Below are 25,321 nucleotides of genomic sequence, written 5' to 3' on the forward strand. Positions count from 1 at the left end.
TTCTGAGACTATATATATATATATAAAGCGCAAATTCTTATTGTTTTCCGAGGGTAACTCATCCGGCCTTCTAGCGGGAGACGGCTGAAGTGAGGAAGAATGGAACGGGAAGAGGTGAGGAGGGATGCAAGAGGAGTGGGTGAGGAAGGATGGAAGGGGAGAGAGAGGGTGAGGAGGATTGCAAGAGGAAGGGGTCAGGAGGGATGCAAGAGGAGGAAGTTGGGGGTAATAATGGGTGACCTGAATTTATTCATTTCTCCTTCTTAGAACATTTTGCCGACATCTGCGTGTGGTGAGAGGACGGGGGGGTGAGGTAGCACGGAAGTACTGTGGTCACAATTTTGGCCTCATCACGTTTGTCATTATAGTTATCATCACCACCATCCTTACCTCATATCCTATTAATTCAAGGAGTCATTTCAGTATGTTCTGCATGGACTGTCAAAATTATGTGCTGTTCTTCTGTAATAATCCTTTCTAAGCCCTAGACACATATTAAACCCTACATCATTTAATAGTCATTGACTATACTCTCTTCATACTAACTTGGTCCAGACTGTGACCATTTTGTTGTTCAGTGGCTGAAAAAAAAAAAAAACTACTATTGCACATAATTACAGTAACACTTTTCATAACCAGCATCATGTCGTAGGACTGAGGTAATGTTACAAAGCAACATTCAATATGGAGAGACAGCAATTTTTATGCCAAGTTAGAATAAAAAACGGGGCATAAACTGCATATGAACGACAAAATATTTACTTTAGTTCAGTAAAGATACTTTTCTTGCCCAAGCCACACCTAGCTCACACGATATACAGTATATTTCATTAATGCATATTCAATCTTCTTAATAAATATGTGAAACATTTCGCCGATCAGTTTTTAAAAGAACCTTAACGCCGTTAGCTCGGACTGTGTTATATTCTTTCTTTAACGGACGTGATATAAATTTCATTAATCAAATTTGTATAAACACACCAGAAACATATTCTCACGTTAAAAAAAAAAAAAAAAAAAAAAATCCTCACACCTACACGATATGCTGCATTTTTATTCATTAAAATTATAAGCATTTGAAAAATACATCCTCAAGCTCTACTAAACCTCCTTCTGTAATAAAACTTAGTGCGTTGCCACCTTATTTAATAATTAATTATTGCGGGGCCTGGTATCGCCTAAGGTCATTTGCATTTATATCAAAGGAAGAGCTGGAGACCTGCCAAGATTAGCCCCTTAATAATTCACCACAAAAACGACACCAGCCAGTAGTAGGACAAAAGGCTCTCCGTCTTAAAACTCGCTAGACGACTCAGCTGCCTCGACGGTAGAGTGAGAGCGAGCAGGGAGAGTTGGACTGTAAAGCAGGACCAAACAAGGACAGCTTGCGTGCAGAGTGAGGTTGAGAAAGGAGTTAGAATGTAAAGTGAGCTTGGAAAAGGAGGGTTAAAGTGTAGATTGACACTAAGCAGCGAGATATCAAGTACAGATTTAGTGCCAGAAAGGAGAGTTAGTGCTGAGTGAAACTGAACAAGGAGAATTGGTGAAGGCTGAGCAAGAGAAGACAGTGCCTAGTGAGACTGAGAAAGGAAAATTAGAATTTTGAGAAAAACTGAGAAAGGAGAGTTAATGAAAAGTGAGTAAAAAGAATGCGGATAGTGAGACTCGGCAAGGAAAGGCAGAGTGTACTGTAGAGTGAGATCTAACAAGTAGTTAGAGTGACGATTATAAAGAAATTAGAGTGAAGAAAGAGACTAAATATTGTTTGTGTAGAGTGAGACTGAACAAGGCGAGTAAGAATACAGCTAGACTGATCAAGAAAAGTTAATACAGAGTGATCCTGAATATATATATATATATATATATATATATATATATATATATATATATATATATATATATATATATATATATATATATATATATATATATATATATATATATATATATATATATATATATATATATATATATATATATATATATATATATATATATGGGGTGAACTGGTTAACTCCCGATTTTGACTATGCCCAGGAAAAACCGAGGCTAACAATAGTAATATAAATATCCTGGTTCATCTTTTGACAGAGATTAAATCATTATGTAATTTGGTGCAGGTTTGTGACAGACGAATTTACTGAGTCCATATAAACTCACCGCAGCACAACGGTTAATATCTCGGGGGCACACCAGGTTCACTATAGTCGGTTTGCTTTCACTTGATGGAAATGGCCCACTCCCACAATAAGAATTTTAAGTGGCGTTGCATGAAATTCGATGTGCCTTAATTATGGTATAGGAATGGGACGCCTTGTTTACAAGTTAAATCAAGCTGTCAGTGCAACTACACCTGACCAACAACTCAGCTGAAAGGGGTGAGGGATCCCCATCACAGTAAACAAAAGCGTTAGAAACCCCATTTACCAGTACATTTTCTAAGGGGAGATTAACCTATTAAATTCGACGAAGTCTTTTTCAGATTTCTTACATAGGCTTGATTTCCTCAGAATACGTGAGACGTTTGGATATGCTGGGGTTAGAAACAAACACCACAAATACATTCGCTGCCAGAGGTGTGCATTACGTTAAATACAAATCGTCCACTGGCAACAAGAATAAACCAAAAGTGACGTCAGCGGATTTATGAGATTAACTATTAACAAATTCAGGATGTGAAGAATATTACACTACTTTATTCTTGCAACCGCCCAAACCACATCATTCAGGGGAGAGTGGCCTATCATCGCCATAAGATTAACCCGGAAAACCTATTATGACAAAGAATTTTTGAATATTTCTGCTCCAGCCACCGCCGGATTAAAGGGGGGGGCCCAAGGGGCCCGGGCCCTGGGCAACCCACCAAGAGGGGGCCTCCCACCAGAGCAACTTGTGTTCATTTCATTTCGTGTTTATGCATTACATATTACAGCATTGGATGAATAGTTCCCGTTCAGTATTTCCTAACTAAAAGTGTCCTATTTATATATTAGGATTTAGGTTACCAGTCTGTGGTGTATGCCATTGGGGGAGTTGGAAAGGGGGCCTCCCTTCCAAGCGGGCCCCGGGCCTCCCACATGCTTAATCCAGCCGTGGCTCCAGCCAACGATATTGTTTTATCCATGATACTAACATGTGTCTATATTAAAAAGACATAAATGCACATTCCAGGAAATATTAAACTCTCATGGTCTGAACAACTATCTATCTATTGCCAGACGCCTTAACTGTACTGTCATATTCGAACTAAATCCACATAATTTACTGAGCTAGGGGTGAGCCAGAGGAGCCTGAGAGTATTACTATTATTATCATGAGCCTTCTCTTGGCAGGGACAACTCTAGTATTCTGCTTCAGCTAACCTCAGACAATTTTATTCAGTAAAATGTGTCACTAACGAATATGCAATGTGGTGTCTCATCATCTGGCAACAGTACGGCTGTTGTGCAGTTCAAGAATCATAATGAAAATGGCAGCAGTTTCTTAATCCATTGATTACTGGCGTTGTCTCCTAAGCTAAATAAAAAAGAGGTAAGAAGAATAAAACATAAAATGCGCCATGGAACTGAAGAGTAAAGTTAAAATGGTGCCGTAACTTACATGAGTATAACCAACAACCCCCCTTCCCCCGCTCTCTCTCTCTCTCTCTCTCTCTCTCTCTCGTGACAGATAGAGCCATGAGTTAGTTCCCTTTACGACCCCCATGAGATCAGGCTGGTGATGGAATACACAGCACAGGAGTCAATGAAAGGAAAATGGGTCACTGAACAATTAAACTCAACTGAATACCAAAACAAAACGCAGGCAGAATTAACTACATTAATGTGACAGTAGTACATAAAAGGGATATGAAACTGAGTTATATACTGTATATATATATATATATTTATATAAACAGTGAAAAGGACTCAAATAAAGTGACCCAAAGCGACAGCAGGTACGGCAGCGTGCTAAAGTGATCTTAACCAGTCTCAATAAACACCAAAAATATATTACTAGGTAATGAAAATTAGGAAAATAACATGAGACCAAGCCATAAAGTGATTAAAAACAAATCCATTATGCAGGATGTATGTACTGTCTGGATGGATAGCTTGTTCGCCATGTGATGCGTGCCCCGAGTGTACAGTAGGGTTCGAACCAACCTTGGCGGACATTTAATGCGGGTACTGGTATTACTTACATTCACATACTTGCATATATTTGTATCCTGTTGGTTCTGCCCATGATATATGCACACTCTAGCACACACATAGTCAATCCAGCAATTTTATACTTACTAGGGCGAAATAGCCACCGGAGAAACAAATTTATGGAGTGTATGGCGGGATCAGAGACGACAGCCTTCTGTAGAACTCTCTCTCTCTCTCCCTCTCTCAACCCTCGTTACAGCCTCCCTCCCACCCTCCGCCTCTCTTCACTCTCATAAAACCACTAGACCGAAACACCCCGAGGTATAGCCACCCGCCCACCTACAGTCAAGTTTCGTTCACCCTTTGTTTTTCAGACCTCCATTTCTCTTTTTGGTCCACACCCCCCCCCCCTTCCGTCAGCGCTTTCTTTCTTCAACCATGTCACCTCACTCAGTCATTATTTGTTCGCCTGGTACACATTTTCCCCTTCGATTCAGGCTTTCTGTGTTCTTCCTCGGTCCACTTTTTTTTTATTAACACATTTCCCGTCCTTGTAAATTTCTCCCGTGGTCCATACTTGCTCCTTCCTTTTCCCCTTCGGTCCACATTGCCCTTACGTTTCATAATCTGTCTCTTGGTTCACATGTTTTCTCTCAAGTATTCTCCACTGATCCATGTTATTTTCTCTCTCTCTCTCTCTCTCTCTCTCTCTCTCTCTCTCTCTCTCCCTCTCTCATTCCGTCCTGGTAAGTCCATACGACTCCATTGCACACAGGCTCTCCAGTGGTTAGTGTGCCAGTGCCCCTCGAGTGCCAGCATAAGAGGTCTAGATGTGTTCTGGGTGAGAGATCTGCTGTTTGGTCATTGAGCTACGCCGCCCCTGTCAACACCACACATACCTCTCTCTCTCTCTCTCTCTCTCTCTCTCTCTCTCTCTCACACACACACACACACACACAGACTGGAGTGCTGTCAACACCAGCAACGTGCCCTTGTGCAGAGGTTACTGTAAACGCACTATTCTGTCACTACCACTCTCTTTCTGACTTTTTTTTTTGTCTGTCTCTCAGCCCTGTCATCACTTTATCGTTCTGTCATCCTCAGTTCCCCTCCCCTCCTCCCTCTCTCTCTCTCTCTCTCTCTCTCTCTCTCTCTCTTTCTCTCTCTCTCTCTCTCTATCTGTCAGCCCGTTTCTCTCAGTGAGTCGTGGTGTTCCCTGTCAACACCATCCACAGATGGTCTTAGTGGAAGGGCCATTGTAAACACACCACTCGAGTCTCTCTCTCTCTCTCTCTCTCTCTCTCTCTCTCCAGTTTTATGTCACTGTAACCTCTCACATCATCCTACATTTTTCACTGACTGCGCTGCTCGCCGTATCTGCCAGTCTCTTTCATCTCTGTCTCCACATTATCGCTTTCTCTCTCACCAGCAATTTTTCTCCGTCACAAGGATTCTCAGTCTCACATTCATCATCACTGTTACTGTCACCACTAATATCACACTCTATGTCACTCCAGCGCCACCGTCTACCCACTCTGTCACTCACCATAGTTTGTCTCTGTAACATCACCGCACTCTCAGTCATTATAACTCTATAATCACCTCGTTGTTGTCTTGTCACTGCCAAAATTATCTTCACTCCGTCCTCCACTCTCCATTACCACTCTCTTTCACTATAGTTGGAAATCCACCACTCTATCACTCTTTCTGCCAAACTTTTTTTCATTCTCTACCACCCCCACTTTGCTACTTTCTCATTCTGCCGTTCCCTTCATTACCACCACACCCTCGGTTACTCCATCACTTCTACCCCTCTTTCATCATCATCCTCACTTGCAGTCTTCCATAATTGCAATTTTCACTGTCCCTTCCACAAAATTCAGTGGCATGCCACAAAAACATTCCTCGAAATATCATCACACAATTCTTGATCAGGTAACCCTAGCATATACCAGGATTTTCAGTATGGACAGTTCATACTCAAGTAGTTAGGTGAGGTGTGTGGCGCCATCAACAGACCACGCAACGGAAGACTCCTAGGCCCCAGGTACCAGATTGCCTAGTTTGGGTCTAAAGTCAGATACTTACCAGGAAAAAAAAAAAATGAAATCTGAGGGATGCTGTTGTCCAGAGTCGGGTTCATTCAATACAATTAGAACAGACGAAGGGGCTGGAATGTGTAAGTCATAACCGTGTTTCGCTTCAGCAGTATTACAGAATCACTCCCCAAAAGTCCTTCACTACCATGACGTCTTCTCCATTTTATTCCTGGTACCTCTAGAGGAAACCACTAAACTCAGGAGAGACTTTACGAATTTGAGTACAATATATCCATAATCAACCCCTCACAGCAAGACATTCTTCCTATGCTGAATAATATCGTCTTGTTGCAACAGGAATAATATACGAAATACGTTCTTGGGTTGAAGTGCTTAAACTTCCATCTGTCCTCTTACATGCATCGCTGCCATCATGATAATTTTCAAAACATTCACTAATTTACCTTTCACTCTACACGTATCCAACCTCTCTCAGTCCCTTGAGTCGATCCTGTTACAGATATCTAGATGCCGGTAAGCATAAAAACATGTTAGTGTCCCTGACTGACCATGCAAGTAAAGGATCGAGCTGTGTGTGAGAGATAAAGGGCTGAGTTGTTATGTACTGGTTTTCTAAGTTTTGTCCGACTTTAACCAAACTTGGTGAAAGGGTTGAAGAGTAACCAAGAATGGACCTATTGTTTATGAGAATAGTAATTCAATGGCCATGGTCACACGGTAGTCAGCTCATGCAGCTCCAACCCGATTTAGACGAAACCTGATGGAAATGCAAAGGCTAAAGCAAGTCCGAAGGGATTCGATTGGAGAACAATCACACAAAGGTCAAGGCTGTTGGACACCAAAATAACTAACAAGTTAACCTATTGTTTTAGAGGGCAACAATTCAAAGGGAGATGTCACAGCAAGGTCAGCTTAATCAGTTTTGATGCGATAAAGACAAGCTTGATGGAAGGGTTGATGGTAAGGCAAGAACGAAAGAATTCGATTTTGAGGACAGTCACAAGGTCACAGGGTAAGGTCAAAGTCTGGCACCATACTGTATATTGTGCTTATCTGCACCATATTTTTTTCTTTCAAAATCAGATATGCTATCCACAACCCAGAGTTGTTTTTTTCTTTTCTTTTCCCACTATTTACTTCATGGTAGGCAGTAATTCACACACACATATCTTACTACGCCATCGCCACATGCACTAAGTTCGTGCGTGATCAAAGTGCCTCATGAACTAAACCAAACCACATACATAGTCTCTGGAAATAGATCGTAAATATGCGACTTCCCATGACAGACTATGGGACAGATTGATTTCTGCACACAGACTGCTTTCCTGACTATCAAGGATGCCACCTATTCAACAGTATACGCCCAACGACAGGAATGTGGTATAGAAAACCTTGTTCCTAAGGTGCTGTATACATCCGCGAACTTGATACATATAAATATACTCAAAAAACCCTATACCATATCCCCTTAGTAGGTACGGGGAACTTTATTTACTGGGTACTTTGTGCATGCACGACCTTGGTGCATGTGAAACTGGGAGCTCTTCACTTACCTCTTACCTTCTATATGTCTCTCTCTCTCTCTCTCTCTCTCTCTCTCTCTCTCTCTCTCTCTCTCTCTCTCCTGTGTATGTAAACACTAAATTTAAGCGGATTTTGGAAGTCTGTCGTATGGCTATGATTATTCTGAGTAGAATAAAACATTCATTTAAATATATGTGGATGCACATTCGGATGTCAGTTTGAAAATATGTGCGGATGTGACTGTCACATCCATCACTATTTCTTACGTAGCTTGGTGGAGACGAGAGGTTCTTGTGCTCAACAATACCGGTCAGCATATTTTACAACATTATTATTCTTTCATCTACCCATCACTCATTTCTTATAAACTTTGGTGAAAGACAGAAGTGTCGTATGTCCATCATTACTATTTTTGCAATTTTTTGTAAGTATAAAAAACTACTGCATATACCCAACGCTCTTCATCATCACATATCAATTCATAATGAACAGTTGTGGCCACAAATACTAATTAATTTCTTAACAATAAACAGCGAGACAGCGAGCAATTATTTCGAAACCAGTGACACTGTCTTGGAAGCAGCACAACTATTCCAGTGTATCATGTATGAGTTTCATAATGGGTTATTCAAAAAGTGGGCGAGTATATAATTATGTCTGCAAATGTACTTGGTCGAGGCGAGAGGTTTGCAATGATCATAATGGCACAATAGTATCGTTACTATTCTTGCTCTTACCATTCTTCACCAGTGTGTTGCTTCCATTCAGTCTCATTACTATTGTCTTTTCCCTGCCTGCAACGTACAATACTCTAGTGAACAGCAAAAGCTTTGCCAGTAGTACAGTATCAGTACATATACAGTATTCCATGCTATCCAGTTGGACTATTCCCCCCATTACCATTTTCACCGTTTTTGTCCTGGTGGTGAGGGGAAGCTCTAGGTGTTCAGGGGAGGCGGTGGCTAGATCGGTAGAGAGTTGGCCTGCAGTCCTAATGGACCCGGGTTCAAATCCCGCTGGGGCAGGGAACAGTTTAAGGATTTGAATTTCATGAAAATCAGACTTTACTGATCTACCAGAAGCCCCGCCGACATGTCGTAAAAATACCCCCGTTAATACCAATACACCAGTCCTGTATGAGAGAGCCCTAGCATGTATTCAGTATGGACGGTGGGTGTTAGCGCCGAAGTGGTGACATGTAGAGGTGTGCGATACGTAGGAGGACTACTGGGCCTTGAAAGCAGGCTGTGAAGCCTATGCCCAGAAGTCGGTCACATAAAAAAAAAAAAAAGTATAATTTTTTACTAATGTTTTTATTTGTGTTATCCTTTTTCATTAATCTGTTACTGGCGCTCACCTCATTTTATCTTCACCATTTATTTCCATGTTATGTATTATTCTTACATATATACTGTAATTTCATTCATTACCATTTACCCATGGCTGACTTACCCATGTGTCACGTATTACAGCTTAAAGTTAATTTTCTATTTTCCATTTACTCCTTAAGGATATATTGTTGATGGCATAGGAGGGTTTGTAGTAACTCTTGTTAGGGATTTATTTTGCATTACAAACCACTGTCTTCTATATTATTCGTGACGTCATATTGCTGACAAGTTTGCATCACTAATATATAAGTAGACAATCAGGTGCAATGTACAAAATAAATAACTAGGGAAGAGTTGTTAAGAAATATTCAGAGGGACTTAGAAAACGAGTGTTAGTTACGTACCTTGGTGAAGACGAGAGGTTTGTGGTGTGGGGTGGTGTGCTGCGCATGACGACCTTCCATCGCGAGGGCGGGGCTGTGGGGGGGGAGGAGGAGGCAGCCAGGCGACCCAACTGTCCACCCTCGCCATCTAGGTCCTTCCCTCCCTCACCCCGCGATCCCCACCACCGCCGCGGCTGTAACACACAATACACACATTATAAGGACAAGAACGTGACTGAAACACACACACACACACACACACACACACACACACACACACACACACACACATATGAAGAAAAAGAATGTGGCTGAAACACACACACACACACACACACACACACACACACACACACACACACACACACACACACACACACACACACAGAATTGCAAGAAAGTGAATATAAGTGAATCACACACACACACACACACACACACACACACACACACACGCTAGAAGACGAAAAATGCTGCTCAGATACAGACATACAGTATACGTGAGGGGAAGCTAAATGCTTCGTGAATGGACAGAACACAAAAATTTAACCGAGGATATACACAACTCTGCAATTAGAAAGAAATGCAGTGCTTAAGTTTCTAAGCGCCTTGCAAAAAGAGTTCAAGTTTGCATGATTCATAGCTATTTGTAATTAGGATACAGAGATGAATGTAACGAGGACGATGGGCTTGCGTAATATTGTATACCCACGACATATAGGTCCTCTCTCGCTCCGCAGCAAACCACTCACACTCGTTAGTTAGCTAAGGTGACAGGTGGCTGAGATATTTAGAGCTCTTTGTAACCAGAGGGATACAGAACTGTTTCTAACTAGAGATAAAGACAAGGATAATGAAGGGCTGTTTGTAACTATGAATACGGAAAGCTATATTTTTTTTTTTTTAACGGGAGAGATTAAGAGCTGTGTGTAACAAAGAAGGCAGTGAGCTGTGTGTAATAACCAAGGACCCATGTAAACCGGGAGAAAAAGATTTATGGAGTTCGTAGGATATTTGTAATCAAGGTGATGCAAAGCTTTTTTTTTTTTTTATCTGGGTGTAGACAGATTTGGTGAGAAAGCACGATTACTGCATCCCTTGAAACACAAAATTAACAAATTTTATTGACTTCTACGTCATATTTTGTAATCAGGAGGAAACACTTGTTACATCCCCGTCCCAAACTGCTACAGGCTTCAACAGAAGTAGTTCAGTATGGGAAGGACGTTGTCCAGTGAGTTGTTCTTCCCAGAGGCAGCCTTTCGGTGTATGGTACACAAGATCATCTGAGGCGTCATAAATAAACACTGGCTTCTTAAGTTCACTGTCTTTATTTTCCAAATGATTACACTTAATGATTTCCAACTTCAATATTTTCACAAGCACCGAAGATATGCAAACTGCAATAACACTTCACTGTTTTCACAAGTACCGAAAATATACAAACTTTACTAATTGCGATTACAGTTATTGCTTGACAACAACACCACTATTTTCACAAGCACTACATTAAAAGTGAACTGAAAACTGACCGAAACTGCTCTAGTCTCTTCACCATCCTTTATAGACTTACATTATACTACTGTAGAGTTTTCTACATTCTAGGAGAAGCAACAGTTGCCAAATCGGAGATATCCAAAACATGCCAGACTCTTCTTACACTGCACAACACTCTGCATTATTTAGCATACAGACTTAAATTAAATTACATAATTAAACAATCACATAAATAAAATATGCTAGGGAAAAAGAGCACAAATCTTAATGCACACCTTACAAAATAACTCACAAACAACAAGCTAACTGGCAACTCTGACTCGTACCGGAAGTACGGTACGAGAAACATCGGGAAACGGTGAGAAACTTCCAGACTACCTAACTACCAAATCCCGCTTCTTAACACACTGAAAATTCTGGAACACGCGAATTTTGGTAAATCTTTTGTAATATTGTGCAAGACATAATGTAGTTCTCTGTCCACCGTCAGCAAATTATTAACGAAAATCGCAACCCTTCTGTAACATTGTGGAAAGCGTTTACTACACTCTATTCAGTTATTTGACCTGGAAATATCATCCTTTTGTCTTTAATGCTGAGGCATAACAAAGATGAAAACAACATCGTGCTCGTCACGAATAAGTGGTGTGGAAAGGATGTAGAACTGAAGTATTTTCTTATTCCACCAATTAACGGGAGATAAGCTCCAAAACGACGATCATCTCTCCCAGGTTAAGGTGGACAAACTGTAGTTATTATTATCCTGTAAAACATTGTAACCCATGGATATGATTCATGGTTATGAAAAAAAAAAAAAGTGCAATGCCCTCCTTACCAGTCATTTTATCCTCCCAGTTCGTACCGTAATTACTTCAGCGCGTTTGTGTACACCAATATATATATATATATATATATATATATATATATATATATATATATATATATTAGATGTAATTTCACTGGAAGGCTTATCCCTTTCGCCGGATAATGTTTTTTTTACAATACAGTATACTTTCTCTGTAACTGGATGATTGTATTCAGCATGGGGAAGATCTGTTACAGTGAAGTTATTTCTAGAGATAGTAAGGGAAGGGGTTAAAGAACTCCATCTAGATTTTAAAACAGATTTTTTTATAATCTGTGTACTTTAATAAATGTCGCTGCTCCTGAGCTAAATAAAAGTGTCTGATGGTAGCCAGTAAAGAAAAGACGTCGTGAAAGTTAAGGATAGGAAACTAGTATAAATAAAGCAAAACAAATGAAGGAGAATAAAGGAAAATGTTAATGACTAAGCTTTGTGAGCCAGTATTGTCCATTTGATTAAGATCATGTCTTAACATTTCATCATTGCTTTTGTACGACGACAGCATTCAGTTTTGAGAAGATAAAATATTCTAATATTGAAGGTATTAAGAGATTATTACTAAATCGCCGTTGTCATGTAGCAATTTAGCGACAGAAATGCGCTGAGTAAGAAGAGAGTTAGAATAGAATTAGAACTTCCTTTTTGACAGTACTATATTGTTATGGGAAATAAAGCTCATTACATTTAGAGAGACTAATCAGTTTTAATTAAGGCCTGATCCCTTGTTGTGTGCCCATCTTAATGACACTGTTTACCGACACCGTGCCTTCAATTTAATTAACCTGTTCAGTACGAGGACTTCATTTTTATTTAATTCTTCCTACTTATATATTATGTTACTCAGCTTTGGCCAAAAACTCTCATAGTGAAGGAGTTATTGATGGCTGTGTCTAACCTCTCCAGTTTAAACAGTCCCTCTTAAGATCGTATCTAACCTTTCCAATTCGGCAAATGATTCTTAACCCAAGTAAATTAGTCTGGAGCAATATATATATATATATATATATATATATATATATATATATATATATATATATATATCCCATTGGATCCCAGGGGTGCTGGGCGAGGCATTGCACTGGGAGGGTACTAAGCATACCGCCCTCTGCCCATCGGCTCAGAGTCGGGAAGCTCATACGTCCCTACCCGGGGGTTCCCTTGTCGTAAAAGACTTTGTGGTTCCTTTGTGGTTGAGTTATATATATATATATTAGACTTGTGGACGAGCGGTTATTATACTGGAGTAGCTTGTAGTAGATAATCTTCTTTCCCATTTGTCATGTAGTGACAGGAGAGGTAAAGAATAGTATGGGACTATTTTTATTTGTCTTGGAAATATTAACAAGTCTCTCACACAGAGCGAAGTATAGAGTCCAGTCCCGCTAGCTATCTCTCTGTCTCGCTCTCTCTGTCTCTCTCAAGTTACCAAGCCCTTCTCCCTGCGACCTGTCTCTTGTATGGCTTGTCTCCTTCTCGACCTGCCTGTTCTGTGGCTAACCTCCTTCTGAGCTCTCTTTCCTAAATTCTGGTGTAGCAGGGGTGTGTCACGTGTGTTCCTTGTGAGTGGAAAGTTCTAGAAGCCTGTGTGTGAGTATGTGTGTATGTGTGTGTATGGTCACTAGGCACTGTCGTGTGCCTAATAAGCATTCCTTGAGTTAAGAGTGTGTAAGCATGTTTAGCATTGCTCAATTCTTGCATACACAATACCTTCTCATCATCTGACTCCCTGCTTCTATCTGTCTCTCTATCTATCAATTTATCTATCTATCTATTATGATTTCTAATTATAATATGGAGTCCTTATATCTGCTCGGTCACGCGAAAATGGCGTACCATCGACAGTTAATAGTCCTAACATATTAATACATATTATATACACATTATAATGAACTTATAAGCTAATTAAGTGAAATACATAATATTGTAAAAGTAACATAATTGTATGAATATTGTATACATATAATATTTATAGTAAATAGTGATTATTCAGTAATATTACATTTTAAACAAGTTGTATACATATTTGAATAAATGCATTAAAGTAAATTATTGAACTGTAATACAGTATGTACTTGGGTTATTGTAGTGAAATGCATACATGTGTTGGCCTTATAATTGTAGTTACATTTTGTTAATGCAACTATTACATAAGTGTCTTGGCCTTATAAGTGTAGTTAAAGTTACATAAAAGTTACATCTTGTTAATGCACTGTTATTTGGCAAAGTGTAACATAATGCAATCGTTTGTCGTTACATAATTGTTACATATCGTTTGTAGTTACATAATTGTAGTTAGAGTTACATAAAAGTTACATCTTGTTAATGTAACTGTTACATAAATGGTACATATTGTTTGTAGTTACATAATTGTAGCAAGTGTAACATAATGCAATCGTTCGTCGTTACATAATTGTTACATATAGTTTGTAGTTACATAATTGTAATAAGTGTAACATAATGCAATCGTTTGTCGTTACATAATTATAATATGGAGTTACATAATTGTTACATATCGTTTGTAGTTACATAATTGTAGCAAGTGTAACATAATGCAATCGTTTGTAGTTACATAATTGTAATAATTGCATTCCTAACATATGCTGCGGTCGATGATAGTGATGATGTGTCATGCCACTTGCTTGTGGAGACAACAATTTGCTTTTTTTTGTTTGTAGTTTATGTGGTATTTTGGCATATGTAGTAACACTTACTCTTATTTTCATTTATTTGTTATGTGATGTTACTCTATTTCTCTTTTTTCTTACTTTTTTTTTTCTTTCTGTGTTTTTTTTTTTTTTTGTATGTATTGATTTTCTATAGTTTGTTTTTCTTCGTTTGTGTACGCTTTTTCTGTGTTGTTCATGGTTGCATAATTACTGGCTAATTTCCTTGGGATACTTTTTTAAAGTTTAGTTTATATTGCACAGATATTATTGAAAATGATATTATATAGTCCCATATTTTGTTATTTTATATAAAAAATATATATACATATATACAGTATTAACTATATACACTGATTTGTTGTTCACTTGTACCTTTCATGGGTAATATATGTATCAGCACTGTGTGGAAATCATTGTCTTCACGATTGTGTTGAAGATGTTCACTCTTGCTAACGTCATTTGTGTTGGCCATTTTTTTTTTTCTCTAGTTTACCTTGTAACTTAATTTATATGTTTCCACCAGGTAGCTTTAATTAATAAATGTTTAATACAGTTCTTTTAATCGCTCACTGAGTAACTGTGATGGTATATTTTCTTTATTACTTTGTAGATATAATAATGTATAGTTGTATATATGAAACACGTATTTTATGTAGGTATAAATGGTAACACTCGTTGGTAGTAAATAAATGCTATAATAAATGAATGAATATATACAGTGCAGAATATTTTTTGTTGGTGATTATTTAGTGTTTGAGTTATGCAGATAACTGAAGTAAGTATGTGTATTTAAGCTGTAACTATACAGCACGTTTTATATGTTTGTGCAGAAGCTTATTGTCTATCACTGTGTATTGTATAAATGAAGTAACTCACTAATTTTTACCGTGGTGGAAATGGTGTGAGTGGTGTTGCACGTGGTGATAGCGTTGTTCTTCACGGGTTGATTGGCGTGTTGTGGGGTGTCAGACACACGGCTTGGCGTCGTCTCAGCACACGTATGGTGACGTCAACTTCCCACACTGGTAGCTGTGGTGAGTAAACGAGAAGCGATGAGTAACTTGAGAGAAGATGAGTAAGATGCGTTATAAATGTGGCTCTGGTGTTTTGCTGCGTGTCTTGACCTCTGCGTCAGCGATGGAGGTAGGCGGGAGAGAGTGGTGGGGGTTTGTGTGCTTGTTGCTTTGGTCTTTCCTCTTCTTTACTTCAGTTGTTTTATATTCTTCTTGCTGCTGCTTGAAGTTACGTGAAGATTATAGAGTTGTTTTGTAGATGGTTGTAGTTCGCTGGTTCGTCGTAGAAGTTGCAAGATCGTGTCAATATTTTGTTAAACTACTTGCAAGGCGTCGTGTGATCTCTTCACCTCTGCATCAGCATGATGATCGGGGAGACGGAGGGGGCTGGTTGGAGAGAATACTGTCAGGAGCTGGTTGTGTTGTTGGTTGTGAGAGGTATTCTTTTTGTTTTCAATCTTGATATTTTGTAGGAATTCAATGTTGATTCGTAGACGAGGTTCGTATACGTTCGCTGCTACCAAATGTCGTAAAGACTTTGTGGTTCCTTTGTGGTTGAGTTATATATATATATACAGTATTAGACTTGTGGACAAGCGATTATTATACTGGAGTCGCTTGTAGTAGATAATCTTCTTTCCCATTTGTCATGTAGTGACAGGAGAGGTAAAGAATAGTATGGGACTATTTTTATTTGTCTTGGAAATATTAACAAGTCTCTCACACAGAGCGAAGTATAGAGTCCAGTCCCGCTAGCTATCTCTCTGTCTCGCTCCCTCTGTCTCTCTCTCAAGTTATCAAGCCCTTCTCCCTGCGACCTGTCTCTTGTATGGCTTGTCTCCTTCTCGACCTGCCTGTTCTGTGGCTAACCTCCTTCTGAGCTCTCTTTCCTAAATTCTGGTGTAGTAGGGGTGTGTAACGTGTGTTCCTTGTGAGTGGAAAGTTCTAGAAGCCTGTGTGTGAGTATGTGTGTATGTGTGTGGATGGTCACTAGGCACTGTCGTGTGCCTAATAAGCATTCCTTGAGTTAAGAGTGTGTAAGCATGTTTAGCATTGCTCAATTCTTGCAGACACAATACCTTCTCATCATCTGACTCCCTGCTTCTATCTGTCTCTCTATCTATCTATTTATCTATCTATCTATTATGATTTGTAATTATAATATGGAGTCCTTATACCCTACCTAGGGGTTCCCTACCTCATAGAGACTTGAAAAATCCCAGTTCTGTCCAATACTCGGGACACTTGGCTCCAGTGGGATATATATATATATATATATATATATATATATATATATATATATATATATGGAGCCTCTGTGGTACAGTGGTAGAGTGTGCGTTTGGCACACTGGTGAGCGGGGGTTCGCCTCCCTCCAGAGTTGTAAAAACTTTGGGAAGCGTTCACCAAGCCACTTGCTACTTTGGCGGACACAAGGGGTGCTGTGGTTGAACCAGTGTCGCATACTAGTATGCTTGCACCCAATCGGCTTAAGGCGGGCCGATTACACTTGGTTCACAGACTACACACACATCCAAAGCCACTACAACACTACAATCACACTCACAAGCACTTCTCACCCTACATACAGCTTAGGCTTTCTGGTAGAGACTGTATGTAGGGTGAGAAGTGCTTGTGAGTGTAATTGTAGTGTTGTAGTGGCTTTGGATGTGTGTGTAGTCTGTGAACCAAGTGTAATCGGCCCGCCTTAAGTCGATTGGGTGCAAGCATTCTAGTATGCGACACTGGTTCAACCACAGCACCCCTTGTGTCCGCCAAAGTAGCAAGTGGCTTGGTGAACGCTTCCCAAAGTTTTTCCGACTCTGGCAGGAGGCGAACCCCTGCTCACCAGTGCGAAATGCACACTCTACCACTGTACCACAGAGGCTCCATATATATATATATATATATATATATATATATATATATATATATATATATATATATATTAAGCAACGTTGGGTCTGGTTAGTACTTGGATGGGTGACCGCCTGGGAACACCAGATGCTGTTGGCATCCCTACGTGTCAAGTGGGGTTCGTGGAGGATTAGGCCCCTCCCTGTAAAACAATTAACTCTAAGCCATTGGCCACCCCGTCTGGGATACATGGCGTCTGGCAATGATGATGATGATGATGATTTTTTTTTCTTTTATGCGAGGAAGAAGGAACCAAAGGCCATGAGCCCGCAAAACAGTTCCCTCCAAGAGAAAAACAAAATACAATAGAGAGCCAAATTCAAGATCCGATCATTTTGAGATGCCTGGACACACTGCGTTTGAAAGACTGGAGATCATAGGCAGCAGGAAATACAGACAGAGAGAGACAGTCCCAGAGCTGACCTGCTGCATAAATGAAAGACTGGGAGTAACGGTTAACTCTTGCATTAGAGAGTTGGACAGAAAAAGGATGAGAGTTTGCTGCCAGACGGGTGCTACGCGCCCGTCGTAGAGGTGGAGGAATGCAAGCAGACAGTTCAGAGGAGCAGTGACCATTAAAGTAGTGAAAGAAAAGAGATAAAGATGCAACAGTGCGGCGAAGAGACAGAGGTTGAAGGGAGTCAGTAAGAGGAGGAGAGTTAATGAGACGAAAAGCCTTTGACTCCACCCTATTGAGAAGAGCTGTATGTGAGGAGCCTCCCCACACATGAGAGTTGTACTCCACACAGGGGCGGATAAAACCCCTGTATAGAGTCAACAATTGTGCAGGGGTAAAGAAAGAGCAGAGTCGGCTTATACACCCAATCTCTTGGAAGCAGATTTTACAAGAGATGTAATATGATCTTTCCAAGATAAGTCCCGAGTAAATGAAACCCCAAGCATGTTCAAGGATGATGTAGGATGAAGCTGAATATTATTAAACATTAGTGGGTATACCTGTGGAAGATTTTGTCGGGTTGATAGGCGTAGGAACTGAGTCTTAGATGCATTAAAAACAACCATATTATTTTTACCCCAGTCAGAGATACAAGCCAAGTCAGACATCAGGCGTGCCACAGCCTCATCCCTCGTTTGTTGAAGTAACTGTTGAGATGGGCGTTGCGGGAACCGAATGGAAAGGTGAAGGGTGGAGTCATCAGCGTATGAGTGGATAGGGTTAGATGTACAGCTTAGAAGATCATTGATGAATAAAAGGAAGAGAGTTGGTGATAGGACAGAGCCCTGAGGAACACCACTGTTGATAGATCTAGGAGAAGAACGATGGCCGTCTACAACAGCGGCTATAGAACGACCAGAAAGGAAGCTAGCGATGAAGGCATTGGAGCCAAGTGTCCCGAGTATTGGACAGAACTGGGATTTTTCAAGTCTCTATGAGGTAGGGAAATCCCGGGTAGGGGACCCCCGGGTAGGGACGTATGAGCTTCGTGACTCTGAGCCGATGGGCGGAGGGCGGTACGCTTAATACCCTCCCAGTGCAATGCCTCGCCCAGCACCCCTGGGATCCAATGGGATATATATATATATATATATATATATAAAACTGCTTAGCCCCGGGCTCCTACGCTCCTCAAGGGGCAATGTAGGATTGGATGATGGATGGATAGATATAAATATATACACATACATAGATACATATATATGTGTGTGTTATGTATATGTACACGACGACTTATCTTGCTCTCATGTTCCTGAACTTAGCGCTTCTGAATTCTCTACTCTCTGGCCTAGGCTTTCCCGCCATTCTCTGACTAAATATATCTGTGCTGTTTACTTATCCACTAATTCTTCTGACTATGAAAAATTCTTCGACTATCTTACTTCTACGATGGAACACATCCTATACGTTTCTCCTTTCTCTGAAATCTCCATTCTAGGAGATTTCAGTGTTCACCAATACCTTTGGCTCTCCTCTCCTTTCACTGACCCACCTGGTGAACAGGCCTACGTGTTTTCTATCCTTAACTACCTAATGCTGCTTGTACAGCACCCTACCCGTATCTCAGACCACCTTGGAGAGTGTTCCAACATACTTGACTTCTTCCTTACAACTAATCCTTCTGCTTACACTGTTAATCTTTCTTCTCCGTTGGGCTCCTCTAATCATAACCTTATTACCTAAACCTGTCCTATCACTCCAGTACGGCCTGTGGACCCTCCAAAGAAAAGTCGGTTGTGGCACTTTAGAGCTCCAGATTGGGAGGCCCCAGGCAGTACTTCTTTGATTTTCCCTGGAATGATTATAGCTTCCATGGCAGGGAGCCATGTGCGCCATGCACATTAGGGAGGTTATTCTCTTGGGCATGGAAGCATACATTCCTTTCTCATATCCTTTGACTAATGCAAAACATCCTTGATTTAATCTTGCTTGTTCTAATTCTGACCACAACAACGAGACGGCCTATAAAAGGTACCGGAGCCAACCCATCCCTGAATCAAATATTTTTTATGTTTCTGCCCGGGGTACTGCTAAGTCTGTTCTTCGCTTTGCTAAAAATAATTTCATCTGGACTAAATGCTTTCAACTCTCCAGCTCGAATTCTTCCCGCTCCTTCTGGCACCTTGCAAAAAACCTTTCTAACAACTTTACCTCACATCCTTCTCTCCTCCCTTCTACTCTGATGGCTCTGTAGCTATTTCTTCTACTGAAAAAGCTGATCTCTTCACTAAGACTCTCTCCTCCAATTCCACCTTAGACGAGTCCGTTGCTGACCTTCCATCACTTCCCCGCTGTGACTTCCTCATGGTTGACATGAAAATTTCTTCAACTAATGTATTTTCTGCCATCACTGGTCTCAGTACTAACAAGGCATATGGGCCTGATGGAGTCCCTCCTGTTGTCCTCAAGAACTGTGCTTCTGTGCTTACACCCTGCCTACGTAATCTCTTTCGCGTTTGTCTATCAAATTGTACCTTTCCTTCTTGCTGGATGTTTGCTCTCATTCATTCAGTCCCAAAGATGGATGACCCATCCCATCCCTCTAACTATCGCCCAATTGCTTTAACATCCTGTGTCTCAAAACTTTTCGAGTAACAAAAATTTTAAGGCATCTTTCCTATCACAACCTACTTTCTGACTATCAATATGGGTTCCATCAGGGATCTTCTCACCTACCTTTCAGACTCCTGGTCATCCTCTTTCGGGACTTTGACGAAAGCTTTGCCATTGCACTTGACATCTCAAAGGCTTTCGATCTAGTCTGGCGTAAATCATTAATTTCCAAACTGCCCTCTTATGGCTTCTATCCTTCAATCTGTGCCTTTGTCTACAGCTTCCTTTCTGGTCGTTCTATAGCTCCTGTTTTGTAAAGGGCCACCGTTCTTCTCCTAGATCTATTAACAGTGGTGTTCCTCAGGGCTCTGTCCTATCACCAACTCTCTTCCTTTTATTCATCAATGACCTTCTAAGCTGCACATTTAACCCTATCTACTTATCCGCTGATGATTCCACCCTTCACCTTTCCATTCGGTTCCCGCGAAGTCTATCTCAACAATTACTTCAACAAACAAGGGATGAGGATATGGCACACCTAATGTCTGACTTGGTTAGTATCTCTGACTGGGATACATTTAACCCTATCCACTCATCCGCTGATGATTCCACCCTTCACCTTTCCATTCGGTTCCCGCGAAGTCTATCTCAACAATTACTTCAACAAACAAGGGATGAGGGTATGGCACACCTAATGTCTGACTTGGTTCGTATCTCTGACTGGGATAAAAGTAATCTTGTTTTTAATACATCAAAGACTCAGTTCCTACACCTCTCAACCCGACAAAATCTTCCACTGGATTACATACTGTTTAATAATACTCAGCTCAGTCCTACATCATCCTTAAAAATACTTGGAGTTTCATTCCCTCGAGACTTATCTTGGAAAGCTCATATTACATCTCTTGTAAAATCTGCTTCCAAGAGATTAGGTGTGCTAAGCCGATTCCATACCTTCTTTACCCCTGCACAGTTGTTGATTTCATACACAGGTTTTATTCACTCCTGTGTAGAGTACAACTCTCATGTTTGGGGAGGCTCCTCACATACAGCTCTTCTCAATAGGGTGGAGTCAAAGGCTTTTCGTCTCATTAACTCCTCCTCTTACTGGCTCCCTTCAACCTGTGTCTCTTCGCCGCTCTGTTGCATCTTTATCTCTTTTCTATTGCTACTTCAATGGTCTCTGCTCCTCTGAACAGTGTGCTTGCATCCCTTCACCTCTACGACGGGTGTGTAGCACCCGTCTAGTCAGAAGCTTTCATATTTTTTCGCCCAACTCTCTAATGCAAGAGTTAACCGTTACTTCCAGTCCTTCATTTATGCACCAGGTCAGCCCTGGAACTGTCTCCTTCTGTCTGTATTTCCTACTTCCTATGATCTCTAGTATTTTAAACGCAGTGTGTCCAGGCATCTCGAAATTAATGGATCTTGAATTTGGCTCTCTTTTGTATTGTTTTTCTTTCTTTCTTGGAAGGAACGGTTTGTGGGCTCCTGGCCTTTGATTTCTTCTTCCTTGCATATATATCTATAATAATAAAGGCGAGTATTTGTATATTTGTTACCTGTAAACTCGGCTTCCTTAGGGTGTACCCCCACATAAGATACATATTCTGAATCAGCATGATCCAGGGAGTGTTTTGGTAAATAATTTATTAGGATTAACTGTATGTTACAAAACTACATTGGGTATATTGGCTGGAGGCCCAATCAGCCCTCCGCAGGAGCTAGCCGAAATAGTCCGCCCGGAGGGATTTTTTCGGCTAGTATATGTATAGATAGATAGATAGATAGATAGATAAATATAAAGCCATCACTGTAGTGTAAGGGTAAATCTGAAAGTTAGTTAATAAACGAGAATACATAAGATCGTCTTCTCTTTCACTGTTGATGAGGCTGCCTGGAACTCGTACCTCTTCCTTACCACTTTATTGCTGCACGGGCGTGTTGATTTATTTTTGAATACTAGTCATGCAGCCTGTGTCAGATCCAAGTGAGGTGTAAAATATGAAAGAGAATAATAATGTGTTAATACTAAATAAATCGTCAGGAGCCATTGAGGCACCACCATATTTGCGTATTACAGTTCTTGCTCCTCGGTGTTCTCACCAACTTCTTTAAAGGTCCGTTCCTCCGGATGACCATTTGCAGGTGTCTGTTTAGATGTCTCAATGTCTCCTTCTATACGCCTATCTCTCTCTCCATCCGTCCGTCTGTCTGTGTCTTTTTGCTTGTCCTGTCTGTTTAGCACTTATTCTGCACGTCTATCTTTGTGTTTGTCTTTTTCGGTCTGTCTGTTTGCTTTGCGTCTCCCTTTCCTCTCATTCTCTATCAACTTATCCACCTATCTAAAACATATATACAGAGAGAGAGAGAGAGAGAGAGAGAGAGAGAGAGAGAGAGATTTCCTCCATCACCACATCCACCAGTCCCCCCCCCCATCCCATGTGCTTTAGTCCAAGGTCGACGAAAATATCCACGAGTTTGAAAGAAGGCTGAAGGGAGCAAATTGAGGCAAACAAGGGAGATGAAAAAGAACAGTGAAAAATGAATAAAAAATATTGTGAATGTAATTAGCGACAAGGGGGAACCGTGGCGGAATGAGCGAGGTTGCACAGAAGGCCACTGGGGACGAAGGGTGTGGGATCTACAGTAGGCTTTACATTGTGGGTAGACTGAGGTTGTGGACTATACTGAAGTTGTGTATAGTCTGTGGTTGTGGATTATACTGAGGTTGTGGATAGACTGTGGTTTTGGATCGACTGTGGTTGTGAATTATACTGAGGTTGTGGATAGACTGTGATTGTGGATCGACTGTGGTTGTGGATTATATTCAGGCTCTGGATAGACTGTGGTTAAGCACAAGATCTGAGGCTTAAGGAATAAGGTCAATAAATTTAGTGGAGATGATGGAGGGGGAGGCAGAGGAGTAAGTGGGACGGGCTGGAGTTGGGTAAGTGTTGGAGCCATGTTGAGAGGGGTATGTCTTGTGAGAAAATAATGGGGCAAATTACATACAGGGAGGGTAGGGATAACTGTGTGGGATGGGTGGGAATAGTTGTGGTTGGTGAGGAAGGTCGGGATAATACATCCTGCCAAGAGTAATGCTGAATGTGGACACGTATTGACGGCGTACGTCACTGATTTGTATTAGAATTTGGGCGACGTATTCAAGGTGGTATCAGACATTTCGTGGAACCTTGTCGTTAGCTATTTATTTTGTATAAAACACCTTGACATTTTTTTCCGAATAATGGCTATTCCCATCGAATCGATAAATCTTGCATCAGTCGTATACAAGAGGATATTGAGGTATAATTTACAAAACAAATCGCTCAGGAAGAGGTGCAACGAAGCGTCATAATCACTCATATTATAACCCTAAGTCAGATTTGTCACAGATGCGCCAGGAAAATTCTGGGGTGGTGGAAGGTACAGACTTGTGCTGAATGAGCTGACGGGGTGATGAATGGTGGGGCAGGTCGGGATTAGTACACCCTGTGGAGATAAGTGCAGCAGGTTAGGTGGCAAGGGCGTGGTGAGGGACTGATTCAAAGATGTATCCAAAACAAGAAAGTACTACAGGGTGTCCGGGAGTTAAGGTAAAAACTTTGGGAACTGATAGATGAGGGAATTCTAAGCAGAAAATGTTATATGAACATTTGTCCAAATCTCAACCGTTACGGAACTACAATTACTGGTGACCTTATGGGTGAATTATGAGGGAGACCATTTTCGCCTATAAGGTCATCAGTAATTGTAGCTCCATAACGGTTGAGATTTGGACACATGTTCATTTAACATTTTCTGCTTAGAATTCGCTCATCTACCATTTCCCAAAGTTTTTACCTTAACTCCAGGACACCCTGTATAAGCACGCGATGCCTCCATCCACTCTGCCTCTCAGACGGCAAGTAAAAACTTTATACCAAATAACGATACGTGTTATCAGTAGCAAAAATTGTGGTTCCTAGTCTGAAGGTATGTCAGTCACTCGTCTAGCGATAAGCATGTGATGGTGTTAGAGGCGGGACAGATAACGTTTTGAGGGGATGAGCTGAGGAAATGATCCGAAAGTTGGTCATCCCTCTCATGGCAGCTTATTAACTCGTATTTTATTCAAGCTAACGCAAGACGCTGTTATTCAGTTAAAATTTAGTTATGAGAATCTGACAAAGTCAATAAACGAGTTAAAAACAGAAAAGTACAAGGAAACTAGGCAAAAGAGATGAGTCAGAGACGTGGCAACAGAAGCTGGCTACAAATTAGGAGAAGATGAAAGAGCAAGAGAAGTGAAAAAGAGATATGAGCTGCATAACTGAGCAAGTGAAGTTAAGCGATTAGAGTATGAGGAACGGGCATGAGGTGTTGGGTAAAAATAGAGAATTGGGCAAGGCGTGGTCTATAGACTGGTGAACAAGAAATGAGGACTATGGAAGAGGGAGCAAGAGACGAGAGAAGAGAGGAAGAGATGTTGGGTATAGATAGAGAAGTGAGCAAGAGACGTGGATTTCAGACAGAGACGTAAGCAAGTGATGTGAGGTGTTGAGAAATGTGCAAAGATGTGGGCTGCAGAGAAGTGAGCAGGAGTCTGGGATTAAGATACAGGCAGTATAGGAAATTTGTTTCATCCAGGGATGAAACTGTTATTTTTTTTCAACATCCAGACGACAATATTCAGCTTAAGAAAGATCTCTATTAATGAAGGGGATAAATGAAGGAAATATCTAACTCCTTTTCTAAACTTTTCTGAGCAAAATCGTCTGGAAAAGCAAAAATGAGATTTAAACTACGTCCTAGGGCTGAAGAGTTAGGGAAGGGAAGTCCAAAGGTGAGTCAACGGCACTGAGCGCTACAGTATGGAAAGACTGTCTCTGCCGCGAGCGTGTGATTTTGGCCGTCATATTGAAACACCTACACTC

At 40.7% G+C, this 25,321-nt stretch overlaps 1 protein-coding gene across 7 annotated transcripts in view; it reads right to left on the bottom strand.

Annotated features, from left to right (window-relative positions):
* The window catches only part of LOC145413381 (uncharacterized), a 1,646,837-nt gene that overhangs the window by 810,145 nt on the left and 811,371 nt on the right, over positions 1-25,321 (bottom strand). For all 7 annotated transcript variants that reach the window (XM_080283066.1, XM_080283067.1, XM_080283065.1 and 4 more), the window contains one exon: positions 9,456-9,628. In XM_080283066.1, the coding sequence (XP_080139192.1) occupies positions 9,456-9,515 (60 nt within the window). In that variant the 5' untranslated portion in view covers positions 9,516-9,628. The remainder of the gene's footprint in view (positions 1-9,455; positions 9,629-25,321) is intronic.

This window comes from Coenobita brevimanus, chromosome 96 (genome assembly GCF_032717465.1).
Source record: "Coenobita brevimanus isolate Jiangsu-jjx chromosome 96, ASM3271746v2, whole genome shotgun sequence".
In the NCBI taxonomy this organism is placed as follows: Eukaryota; Metazoa; Arthropoda; class Malacostraca; order Decapoda; family Coenobitidae; genus Coenobita; species Coenobita brevimanus.